This window comes from Mauremys mutica, chromosome 1, assembly GCF_020497125.1.
Source record: "Mauremys mutica isolate MM-2020 ecotype Southern chromosome 1, ASM2049712v1, whole genome shotgun sequence".
In the NCBI taxonomy this organism is placed as follows: domain Eukaryota; kingdom Metazoa; phylum Chordata; order Testudines; family Geoemydidae; genus Mauremys; species Mauremys mutica.
In genome coordinates, this window is record NC_059072.1 from 195,474,422 (window position 1) to 195,487,950 (window position 13,529).

At 44.2% G+C, this 13,529-nt stretch overlaps 1 protein-coding gene across 1 annotated transcript in view; it reads right to left on the bottom strand.

The window, feature by feature from the left end:
* Positions 1–419: 419 nt before the first annotated feature.
* The window catches only part of ADAMTS5 (ADAM metallopeptidase with thrombospondin type 1 motif 5), a 44,450-nt gene continuing 31,340 nt past the window's right edge, over positions 420–13,529 (bottom strand). The window contains exons 4-8 of the mRNA XM_045010431.1: positions 7,438–7,721; positions 5,013–5,196; positions 4,345–4,520; positions 3,213–3,388; positions 420–1,412 (exon numbers count right to left, since the gene is read on the bottom strand). Coding sequence (XP_044866366.1) covers positions 842–1,412; positions 3,213–3,388; positions 4,345–4,520; positions 5,013–5,196; positions 7,438–7,721 — 1,391 coding nt within the window. The 3' untranslated portion in view covers positions 420–841. The remainder of the gene's footprint in view (positions 1,413–3,212; positions 3,389–4,344; positions 4,521–5,012; positions 5,197–7,437; positions 7,722–13,529) is intronic.

The following is a 13,529-nucleotide window of genomic DNA, read 5'->3' on the forward strand; positions in this document are numbered from 1 at the left end:
CAGCTGAGAACAGTCTCAAAATATCTGAGTTATCTGAACTGTAATTTTTGGTTCTATAACTTGCTTCTACAAAATAATACATGCCTTTATTTTACGTAAAGACTAGCAGCTATTGTTCACCTGCATGGCTGCTGAGATGCTCCCTCTGTGAGAATTTCTTGGAGGAAGAACATTGTTTATTATGCAATTAAGTTTTGCTGTCAGGAAAATTCCTAGAATGGAAATGCATTTCCTGTTGTCAGAAAATTGTAACGACTCTTAAAAACAACAGCAAGCGCTTCGTTTCCCAGTAAAACATCCACAGCCATTTCTGAAAAAATGGAAGAGGTCCACAATGGCTGCAGACATACTTTGGTCAATCACTTTGCTTATAGAAAGATTGTTTTTTTTTAAATGAGTAGAACCAAGTGATATAAAGTGACATACCAAAGGGAAGATATTTATAAACTGTATAAAATAAGCTACTGTGGTATCATGGGTAAGTATGACAAAGTTGTCTAAGGACATACTGTATTAGAGGTAGGTGAAAAGGGGGAGATGATTCTGTAACCTTCAAATATCCCATGATTGTCCATTCACTGTTTTTTCCTCTTCCTTTTTTGCAGACACAGAGGGCTTATAACAATTCTAATGTTTAGTTTCTGCGACATACTAAGATCACCTCACTGTCACTTAGAGCAGTGCACATCTTCATTTGGTCCAAATAGGCAGATTCTGCCCATAATTTGAGACTGTATGTAAGTATATTGAAGCCTTGGCTTTGTCTGCCTAGGTAGATCTAATACTAGTATGTCAACAATGGCTTACTTAGACCTCTTTTTAAGAAGATCATAACCACAGGTTAACATTTTTTTAGTAAGCACTGCTTAAATGCCGATGGTCTCTGAGAGAGAAGACATCCTTTAGCTAGTTTTCCATGCCCATCTCGGCACTGCACAGTCCTGGTATGCCATCCTGTGTCGCACGTTCGAGAACAAGAAAGCCAGGGTCCAGTCACCCACTGTGGCTGCGTGAGCTGTGGTATTACTTTATTATTGTTGCTATTGCTCGTGACATAGTTAGTCATCTGCGTTTGCTTCTTTGGCACAAAGAAACTGTAACGGACATCCACTGCTTTAGTTGGGTCAGTGGCAAGAATCTGTACTATAAGAATCTCCTTTGTGGCAGAATGTCCCATTGCATGCAAGAAATCATCCTTGTGACTCCAGCCACTATAGTTCATGACAGTTCCATTGAGGTCAATGATTGTTTCTGAAGTGGAGATCATGTATTTTCCATTGACAAAATACTCACCATTTTTCCTCTTCAGGGCCAGGTAAGCTGTGAATCTGTTCTGGTCTTTACACTTGAACTGTCGGACTTTGATGTGAGTTGCCCCTACGGGTATTTTCACTATATCCGTGTAGCCCTTACTGCAAGGAGGAAAGGAGCATGTTAAGTAGCTAGTGAGAAATAAATGGACATGCTTTGAGGGCCTAATTCAAAGCTCATTGAAGTCAATAGAAAGTCACCTGTTGACTTCAATGGGCTTTGGATCAGGCCTTGAAAGCATTCAGCTGGAGGCCCATCTCAGATTGATGCTATCCAATTAATTTTTAACATGTTGTTCATTATTTTTTTTAATTCATTTTTATGTCCTTGAAAAAAAAATCACTGCACTTACTTCAAATGACTTAATCTTTGGTTTCAGTACTAATTGTATATGAATTGGATTCAAGAAGAATGAACAATAACTGACAGTTTATATACCTGAAGCATATGTATTTGAGCATAAGAGGGGAGATATGAAATTTGAAGCACATTAGGTCTGCCAAGGAAAGCTAAAAAGATATGCATCGGGAGCAGGCAGCCACCCCCTATAGCTGAGTCTCTGTAGCAGTCCTCACTCCCCATGCAGAGCATCCATCCCATTCACCTTCCTGTCCCTGACACCCCAAACTTCCATCTCTGCCTGCTCCCCCACTCCCCATGCAAAGCACCTCAACTCTAACCCTTTCAAACTGAGTTTCTGCCACCTCTGGGTGGATTGGTTACAGCTGTTTCATACTGCCTTTGCTATAATGATGATTAAGGAAAGAGTGAGCAAGCTAACAGCTGGGTAAGGTACCTTGGGAACATTTAAAAATAATCTTGATCACTGAGAAAAAAATGTTTCCTTTGAAACTTCATAAAGCTAAAGGTTAATTACAAAATGTCTAATGAAAGGCACGGCCAAATGCTTAACTCAGATAATTACGGCACCTTTACTTCATTTGTCAACCACTACTTGCAAGGTATCTTATTTCAATTCAGATTTAGAAAGATGTTTAATTCTTATACTCAAGGTCACAAGCATTCAGAATTGTAGGCTCTCTAGAATATTTAGTATCTCAAGATTATTTCATAGTATATTTAGTATTCTCTGATTATTACATAGCCTGGCTAGTGTTAGGAAGCTTGTTTTAAACATCTGAGAAGTGCAATAAAACTTAGGAAATGCGCCTCTCTGGGATGTCTTATATGAATAAAATTAATTAATTAATAGAAATCTGGCACCCAGTCAGACTTGTGCCTTTACAAGGTCTTATGCGTAAGGCTGCGTTCTAGTCACAGATATTTTTAGTAAACGTCACGAACAGGTCACGGGCCGTAAATAAAAATTCACGGCCCGTGACCTGTCCATGACTTTTACTAAAAATACCAGTGAATAAAACTTGCGGGGAGAGGGGGCTGCTTGGGGGCCCCGTGGGTGCTGGGGTTTATGACCAATGGAAGCTGCGAAGCCACCACTCTGGGCGGAGGCAGCCCCCTGAGCTGCCTGGTCACGCCTCCACCTTGCAGCTGAGAGAGGGGGATGTTGCTTCTTCCAGGCAGCCCCCCAGGTAAGCGCCGCCCAGAGCCCGCCTCACCCCATCCTGAGCCCCAAGCCCCTGCCCCCTCCCACACCCAAACTCTGCTGCAGCCTGAGACTGGCCCAGCAGTGGCCGGTGCACCTGGCGCAGGGGCTGCCTGAGCGGCCCCTAAGCCAAACACATCGGCTGCTGCAGAAATCACGGAGGTCACGGAATCCGTGACCTCCATGACAAACTCGCAGCCTTACTTACGGACAGTACTTTTCCTTCTGACTTAGACACATCTATTCAGTAAGCTTCATTTGCATCTATAGTTATAAAAATCTTCTAATAATTCTGCTTGCACGAAAGGGTACAATTATTTCCATCCAAAATTATTACCTCTTTTTATTAAAGGTTCCCATGACTTTCGTGCAGCTGGAATTGTCTCCTCCACACACCCCACACTTGTCATATTGGAGCTTTGAACCGATGATGCCATCACAACCAGTTCGAATGCACTTTCCCCGGACACATACTGAATTACTGTATGGCCTACATTCAGTTCCGTCAGTCACCTGGGGAATTAAGTCTTTGTTAGTTAAAGCTGTAAAAAGATTTGCTTTTGTGTATTTGATTGGCAAGCACTGCTATTTATTTAGTTCAGCCTCAGTATACCTACTGTGAATTATCTAAAGCTGTACTATAAAGGAGCAATTACTCAGTATGTTTTTAACAGTGCCTTCTGCATGTGTGAGTTCTAGTTCACACTTTTCTGCTTGCTTGGCATTTGGTGTGATGATTAACAGAATACAGTTCTTATTCTGCCTGCCAGGACTGATGCAATCTAACCCTCAGGGCACTAATGCAGCAGAAACATTAACAAAGGGGCCACAGGCATCTGACATATGGCTCTTCTTCTATTTACCCTAAGGCACTAAATCAGAAGTTCTGATTTAAGGATGATTTTATGAACAGTGATACTTTGCACTTATAGACAGCCTTTCATCTGACCGTCTCAAAGTACTTTATAAAACTTGAATTAATTCAGTCTCAGAACATCTAGAAGAAGAAAGGCACATAACTAAGGGATACATAGGAATCACTTTACTCTTGATTCTACCATGTCAGAAATAATAAACTCTAATCATAGGTCACATAACAGATCATTGGCTTTAAGTGAGCTACTCTGGATTCATATCAATGCAGCTTGGAGCAAAATTTAGTAGTTTGCAGACAGACAAAGCAACTCCTTTCAACTAGAAAGATCCCAATGTGCACTGCCGTCTATAAATAGAGAAACCTTTTTACCTACTATTGATGTGAAAGTAGTACTGACTGAATTAGCAAGCACAATTTCATATGCATGCACATGTGGAAAACTGTCTAATTTTAGGGGTCAATTCTGGCCAGTGCTCTTCTGGAACATATGATTAAACAAAAGGTATTCTTCTCCTTGATACAGCCTAGCTACAGAGCTTTCCAAAATACCCTTCAGAGCCTGGCACTGAAATTGTCACTGAAGGTACATTACCTTTGGAGAAAACACGACATAGTAACCCGTCCCTTTGGCTCGGCAGGTGAGCTTGCACACATCTCCAGGAAGCACGCCAGCATACTTAGGGACCCATTCAACAAACGTTTTGACACCCTTTGCATCAGACTGATAGCCATTTCTTGCTTCACATTGTTCTTGTCGAAAGGCTTTAGCTGGAGAATGATCATTCATCTCATTAGTGTTTATCATAGGATATACTGCAAATGTCAGTATGCACAGCTACCTTCTTTGGTCTTATGATACCAGGTTAAATTCACACTATTCCTCCTCCTTGCCCCAACACCTGTTAATGGCCTTTGAAAATCCTCTGAATTTTTTATTTTGGCAATGCTCTCATGACATTATAAGCATCTTAATGTCAAAACTCTGCTCATCTGGTTCATTTCTCCAGAGCAGGGCTGCTGTTTATGGAATTCTCCTGTCAGTAGCCACCATCTCTTTGCAGGGTTAATTACGCTTTTGAATTTAAACTGTGTTACAGTGACTTTGTTATCACTTGTAGCTAATGTTTCCACATTGTGGTACATTTGGGGGAAGCTACAATGGACACCATCTTCTTTTTTTCTCCTATGGAGGTTAGTATTTATCATATAACAGGAACAAAGGCTGTAAAGTCAAGCAGCTTTGGCTGCTGCAGAACATACCATTTGCTGGGCAGGATGCGACGTTGCAGGAGCGATAGATGGCCCTCTTTCCAGTGCAGTATCGCCCGTTGTTTCTAGGAGCTGGGTTGTTGCAGTGACGATAGGCAAACTGAACCCCTCCACCACATGTACGGGAGCACTGTCCCCAAGGACCCCAGGAACCCCAGTTACCGTGGTTTGAAGCCTAGAACACATGAAACAGTGGGATGTGAAAAGATGATCCAAACCTGAATGAAGATACTATATCTCAAAAGCACAGATACTTGTCCCCAAAAGAGCAGACGTTTTTCCTCTTGTTTAAACTGGGGCTCTCCTCATATTAGGATGTGGAGTAACTCTGACAAACTTTTCACTTGCAGTCATAGCCATTTACTGCCCTTGATCTTCATGTAGGTGGCATGATGTCCGGCGGAGTTCTGGATGTGGGTCAAGGGCAGTATATGGCCTAACTCTGCAGAACCAAATTCTACCCATTTCACTGTGCACACACTTCAATTTAAAGGACTCCTAATCCCATTTCCATTCTTTCTTTGTGATAATTGTTCTTCCAGGCCCACTTCATTTAGCTCTACTCTGCCTAGGTAATATGCTGCTATTATTGATCACTGTGATTAATTAAGTAGTACAGTTGTATGGCACTGCTTGTGGTAAGGAGATATTGTTCTTCATCATGGAGTCCTTTTGCTAGATTATCAGTTATATAAATAGCTATGACCTGACCAACCTAAGCAAGATCATGTGACTCTGATTTGTATTTTAGATTTCTCAAGAAATGTGAATAGTGTTCATGGTACCTTTATCAAAATCACTTTTGTTTTCAAAGTGACACTTCACATGCATGCCAGCCATATCACAGAATGCCTATCACATTGCTAATTTAATGATCTTCCTGAATTATATTGCTATAATCTTCCCCAATTAAGTGACTGTCTTTAATTTATTCAGCACATAAACAGAAATACAGATTGAATTTCATAGCTGTTCTAAGTTCAAGAGGGAAAGGTATGAGCTGGTAAAACAGAGTGTGGCAAAAGGAGTGCAGTTAAAGTGACTTCTCTGCCAGCGAGCTAAAGTGCTGAGGCGCATTGGCATAAGAGACAGCAGTCAGATACTGTTTGCAGCTAAGCCTGCCACTCTACTATCTTGGCTCACTTAAGAGAAAAAACTCTGTGCACAATGCACCACTTTCACTGTAATTATACTTCTGAAATGTATGCATTTTATACCAGGAGGATGGGAATACGTCATTTGAGAAAATACAGTTATATAAAGAGAGAATGCACTTAGGTCTGAATTATTCTAATATTTCTTAAACATTCTCACAAAGCTCTTTGGGCAGAGACCTTCTTTTAGGATTTGTACTGTTTCTCGCACCAGCGTCATGCAACGTGAACTTCAAGCAGCTCAAGATTTGCACTGGACAGTTCCCCTGTGTATGGAGAAACTCCAACCATGTAAAGCTGGTGGAGGGGGCTCTGTCACCTCTTGTACCGGCTCTGATGCCTCCTGCTCTAAAAACCTGCTCTTTCTATCAGGGACATGTTGAAGAGGAGCTCCAATATACCTGATTCTCCACTAGTTTAAGGTCCTCAAGGAACTTTTCTTCTGTGGCGTAAATTAAAGCTATGCATATTTAACTTATGTCAGTGGTGCCTTAGAACCAGGGAGCTATGAATGGGAGCCTGACAGCCCCTCCATCTCCTGAGTTCCACCTCACTGCAGAATCAAGGTCTATATTTTAAAATAATGTTTCCAGTTTTCCTAGGGTGAAAGCTCCAATACCCTGGGAGAAGAAAACGTGCTTCCTGACATTCAGCAACATTTTTCCAAAAGTATCAGAAGAGGGTCTACACCAGCAACAATTTAATTGCATATCAAATAAACAAGAAGGCAGTTTTTACTCTATAGACCAGGGATTGGCAATCTTCTGCTCGCGGCCCGCCAGGGTAAGCCCCCTGGCGGGCCAGGCCAGTTTGTTTACCTGCCGTGTCTGCAGGTTTGGCCGACTGCGGCTCCCACTGGCCGCGGTTCGCTGCTCCAAGTCAATGGGAGCTGCGGGAAGCAGCGCGGGCTGAGGGATGTGCTGGCCACGGCTTCTTGCAGCCCCCATTGGCCTGGAGCAGCGAACCATGGCCAGTGGGAGCCACGATTGGCCAAACCTGCGGACGTGGCAGGTAAACAAACCAGCCCAGCCCACCAGGGGGCTTACCCTGGCATGCCGCGTGCTGAAGTGCCGATCCCTGCTATGCCGCGTGCCGATCCATGCTGTGCTGATCCCTGGCATGCTGTGTGCCGATCCCTGCTATAGACTATGGGTGTAACCCTGCCAATGCTCCATCCCTTTAACACCCGTTACAATCAGCACATTGCAGGATCAAGCCTTCTAAGATTTCCCCAGGCTTTGGCCATTGGAGCAGTAACATACCGAATAATATTTCTTTTTAGTTTTGTCAACACATTTTCCTTGGAGGCAGATCCTTCCTTTCCCACATGGTGTCCCCTCCACAGCAGGTAGCTTCTTAGTCAGACACACCATCTGACCTTGGCGAACAACTGCACACCACAGGCGAGAGCATACATCCATGCCAGGACACACTGTGTACTCAGGTCCAAATGCGAGTTTGCACTGACGAATGGCATCATACGTTTGTCCTGGAAGCTCCTCAGGGCCCAAGATCTGCTTTCGTGGTTGGTCGAGTAAACAGTTCCCTGAAAGAACAATCCAATTTATTACTCACTTCCTTGTTATCTGTACTATACAACCTCTAGCTTTCAAGCCAGACAGGGTGATAAAGATTATGGACCTGGTCCAAACCTCAATGAAGTCAACAGAAATACTCCCATTGACTTCAGTGGGCTTTGGATCAGGCATTGTTACTGCAACTGGGTTCTCCATCTGCTGCACTCCAAGGGACCAAGTATCGGGGGGTAGCCATGTTAGTCAGTATCCACAAAAACAACAAGGAGTCCGGTGGCACCTTAAAGACTAACAGATTTATTTGGGCATAAGCTTTCGTGGGTAAAAAAACCTCACTTCTTCAGGGAACAGGTATCAAACTCTTGTTTGTCTAGCTGTTTATTTTGTCTTGTGGTGAGCCCTTCCTCCCTGCCCCCCAAAACTATAAACATTAGAACATTGAACTGCATTGAGGCAATTTGGGACTTGCATTGTGTTTCACTGTATCTGAGTTCACTCAAAGTGGGTTCCACTCTATTTATCAATCTGTGATTTGAGCAGGGGCGGCTCTACAAATTTGGCCGCCCCAAGCAGTCATGCCCGGGAGGCGCCCCCGAGCCGCGGGAGCAGCGGACCTCCCGTGGGCATGACTGCGGAGGGTCTGCTGGTCGCGCGGCTCGGCTGGACCTCCCGCAGCTGCGGGCGGTTCGCTGGTCCGGCGGCTCCGGTTGAGCTGCCGCAGGCATGCCTGCGGGAGGTCCAGCCGAGCTGCGGGACCAGCGAACCATCTGCAGCCATGCCTGCGGGAGGTCCACTGGAGCCTCCGGCCAAGCGTCCCCTCCACAGTCATGCCTGCGGCAGGTCCGCTGCTCCCGGGGCTCCGGTGGACCTCCCGCAGGCATGACTGTGGCAGGTCCGCCGGCCCAGCCTGCCGCCCCCCCGGGAAAGGGCCGCCCCAGGCGGGTGCTTGCCCCGCTGGGCTCTGGAGCCGGCCCTGGATTTGAGGCACGATCAAGAGACACATAAAATAAGCAAAGCTGTCATTTGAATTTTGAGCCAGAACATTTGAAAAGGCAAAGCTTTTAAAGGAAAGCCAGAAAATGCATGAAAAAATAGATTTGTAGCCAGGGGGGCCCTTTAAGAAAAAAAAATCAGTTCAAAGGAAAATATAAGCAGCATATCAAAGGTTACGTTGGTGTTAAATTTGCATTGGGCTCCTCATGTAAAGAATCACAGTTAGCCACTTCTGGACCCAGTTTGAACAGTTCTATTAATCTTTAAATAAAAAAATAAATAAATTAAAATATAAGATAGAACGCTGTTATTTGCAAATGTCAAAAATCTGCCTGGCTCCCTCTCTCTTTAAAAATGCAAAGCACATTCACGTTCTTCACGAGTCCTTTTCTAACAAAATTTTTCACACCATTGACAAACTCACATGCTGATGTGGGAAACTCGGTCTTCACTCTAAACTCTGTCATATCATGTGGTATGGGCATACTTCACTTATCCTCAGCCAGAATAACTTACCACAACCCATCTTGCTTTGCAACCAACAAAATGTGTAATATAAATACTTCACAATTACCATAGCTTACAAAATATGAGAATTCAAGGTCTGGCATCATGTTTCAAGACCTAGTTTAGAGGCTTTAAAAAAAATGAACAAGTTTAATTTCCCTCAAGAAAACACATTTACTGCAATTGTTTGCTTTCCCTAAAGACCACTAAGGGCTCTCAACAGCTAAATTCAGCCAAAAAGCCTTTCAGCATCATCACTTATTTATTACTGAGAAGACCCATCTCATTAAGTTTGTTGCTCCATTTGTCCCCTGGTGGCCTTGATTTACCCAACATGTTGATCTTATCTTTAGTCTGGACTACACTGCCTTTTTAAAAATGAAAACAAGGTGTGCTTCTTCTAACGGATAGGCTGGTGTCCCAAGATAAAAGTCATTAAAAGGACCCCATTGTGAAATGTGTCTTGTAACATAAAATATTAAAGGCACAGTGGAGGGTGAGGACACACAGATGTTTTTTACAATACAAAGGGCTTGGGTTTCTAAAAGGAAAATAAAAACTAGTAGCAGTTTCTGTCAAAAACTGTGTTCAGTAAAAATAAATAACCCAGCAAATATCTGCCCCGTCACACCATTCCTGCTGATGGAGGAAGTTAGCACCACTTTGGGATGCTGACAAGAGAGAGCACCAGCTTGTTAGACTTAGCTGTATTCATTACTATCACATATACATAGTGCTTTTCAAACTCTAACCGCACCAACAATTCCGCATTTTGAAACATATGACAAAAATAACACAAAACTGCCACTGTATTAATACTCAAACATTCCTCAACCCCCAGTGGCTTGTCTACACTTGAACTAACCATAGGGTTTTAACATGTGTTAACTGACATGACTGAAAATTCTAATGTAGACAGGACACAGTCATTTTAGTTCACCCTTGGATTAACCATGACCAGCTAAAATGACTGTGTCCTTCTATACACTAGAATTTTCTGTTCTCTTAGTTAACACATGTTAAAACCCAATTGTTCATTCAAGAATAGACATTCTACATATGGGCCCTCATGCCCAGAAAATCAGCAAACTCAGGTTTTTCCTAACTGGGTGGGCAGTGAATTCCAGAGATGAGTTCTCTTTACTGAAAGTGCCCTGTCTCCAGCCCCTGGACAAATATATCTAGGGACTATAAACATGGGCAGGGTGAGCTTCAGCCAGTTTCCAAGCCTCTATCTCAGCCAAGATCTGTGAACACAACCGCACTGTGACTGACCGCACAGTCCAGATCTGATTAACAAAGATCTAGAATTACGATACACGTTATTGACATTTGATGGCAATGCAGTCCAAGCCATCTCACTATCTCTTACATGTCTTACACACATGTTGCACAAGACAGAATTGCACAATAAAACTCTGCATGAGGCAGATGAGCAGAGCTTGTAAACTTCTTGGGACAGAGACTCTCTTTGTCTAGGCTACGTATAGTACTGAACACATTGCCTGCATGCAATAAATAATGACCAAAAATACAGATAATCAGTACAATATGGTAGAGAGAAGGTAAAAGCAAATAGAAGGAATTTTCTCCTGTCTTCTGAAGAGTAAATAGACCTTTTCTTCCACAATATCATATTGGTGCCTTAAATCAAATCAGTAACATAAAGTCATCAATTAAATCATGGCTGCAAAAGGAGAAGGAGGAGGATCCGGTGGTTAGGGTGCTAGCTAGGTGTCAGAAGACCTCAGTTCAACTCACTGCTCCACCACAAATTTCTTCTGTAACCTTTGGCAAGTCGCTTAGTTTCTCTGATTCTTTGTCAGTAACATGGGAATAATGATACTTGCCTACTTCACAGGTGGTGTTGTAAGGATAAACATATTAAAGATTGTGAGATGCTCAAATACTCTGGTAATAAGGCCATAAAAGCACCTTAGATCAATGGGGGGAAAAAACTATATGGGAAGGTTAACTAAAGTCTTAGTAAGGAAGTCACCCTTCTTTTACGAAGGCAGCCTACCAATAAGTCCAGCAATTTGGATTTCATTTCAGTTTCTGTAAGTTTAGCTGTAACATGCAGCAGATGGAGTGCTTTATTTATTTATTTTCTCACGTCAATGCTGACATGCTCTAGTTGTCACAGTTCATGATTCACAAGCTCCCGTTTGTCCAAAGCAAAATATAGTGCTAGTTTACTATGTTCCAAAGAAAGAAAGAAAGTTTCTTCTTCTTCTTGTACAATCTCTCCCATGTTAGATTGCACATGACAATGTAAAAGCCAGCGACAAAGAACCTCAAAGTATATGGAGATATTCTCTCTCTTTCTCTCAGAGATGCTACAGTGTGTACTGTAAGGTATCTGCTCCTCTATAGTGTGGCAGCTGCAGCTCCGCACTCATTATGTCTGAATGAATGGGTAGGTACCTCTCGCTGCCTGATAGCATTTTGGAGTCACGGTCTTTTCATCTGTCTACATGGGAGACTGCAGAAAGATAACTTCTTCAAAAGAAAAATTCAGAGAGAGCCATCCTAAACTTCAGCCACCAGGAGTTGGCCAAGAGGGAGGGGAAAGGGTGCAGTGGTGAAGGGGTGGCACAAAATTATTTTGGGGAGCCCTGAAAATCTGATGTATCTAGGTCAGTGGTGGGCAAACTGTGGCCCGCGGGCCACATGCGGCCCATCCGGGTAATCCTTTGGTGGGCTGCGAGACAGTTTGTTTACATTGACTGTATGCAGGCACGGTCACCCGCAGCTCCCTGGCTGCGGCTCGCCGTTCCCAGCCAATGGGAGCTGCGGGAAGCAGTGCGGGCTGCAGGTATGTGCTGACTGTCGCTTCCCGCAGCTCCCATTGACTGGGAATGGCAAATCGCGGACACTGGGAGCTGTGGGCGGCCAGGCCTGCGGACAGTCAATGTAAACAAACTGTCTCGCGGCCCACCAGCAGATGACCCTGATGGGCTGCATGTGGCCCGTGGGCCGCAGGTTACCCACCACTGATCTAGACCCTGTTTACTCTTAATACACCCCGACCTTCAAACTGGCTTCATGATCCAATAGAGTTCAGTGGCTGAAGTGACATCATTTGTATAGCGCATGCTGGGGCATTAATCCAAGTGGGAGCTTTTGATCTGTGATTTCAGTGAGCCTGAAAAAGAATAAACTAAAAGATTCCCATTCCTTGTACACCGAATGCCCCTGCAACATTCTCAGTCAGGGAAATTTAACAATTTAGACTGTTGGATAGGGGTTTTTTTGGGAGAGGGGTTTGATTTCATAGGTTACGTTTATCTTTTGTCAATACAAATCCTTGATTTAAAAATAGACAGAAGATCCCACAAGGGGATACAATGGAATGAAACAAAACTCTATTACCAAAAATGTCTTTGTTTAGAAAACATGTCTGAAAGTTCAGACACTCAAACAATCAGACTGCCTGAGCTTCCACAGGGATCCATTATGATTTTGAAATAAATGGAGTAATGCCAGGCATGAAAGCAGCTTGTAGGTCAGATTGTGGAGCACTTCACCATGTTAGAGACTTCAGTGGAACTATTGGTGTTAGTGACTAAGTGCTCAGCAGGGTGAGTAAGGGCAACACAACCTGACCCAATCATGTTAAATGAAAGCAAGATTCTGAGAGCCTTCCTCACTTGGTGTAGTACGTTACTGTGGGAGAAGTGTCACCAAAATCTTGGGGATGTCTTGTGTGCTAAGGTACTACTTATTGTGAGTAAGGGGATTGGAACATGGTCCTGAATGATTTGGGGCCCAACCTGCTCCCATTGAAGTAAATGGCCTGTGTCCTTTGGGCTTGCTTGTCACAACTCCAGTTACTCTCCAGCTCAGATCGTGACTCCAGCCATGGGGTAGGGAGCAGGGGCTATTCCCTATACCAGTGGTCCCCAATGTGGTGCCCGTGGGCACCATGGCGCCCGCCGGGGCATTTATGTGCGCCCGCCTAGTGCCCAGCAGAGGAGAGAAGCCACGGCCACGCAACTGATGGGGACATAGAACTCAGGCTGCGAGCGCGGTGTTCTCTGTTCCCAGCAGGCGCGGGGCCTGCCTAGTGCCCAGCAGGGGAGACAAGCCGCGGCTCCGCGCCTGACGGGGACAGAGAACTCCGGGGCTGCGGGTGCTGGGTTCTCAGTCACTGGCAGGCACAGGGCCGCAGCTTAAGCCGGAGAGAAGCCGCAGCCCTGCGCCTGCTGGGGACAGAGAACTCCGGGGCTGCAGGCTGCGGGCGCCGGTGTTCTCTGTCCTCGCGGCTTCTCTCTTCTCTCTGGATTCATATATTATGTTATATTAAATATGATGTT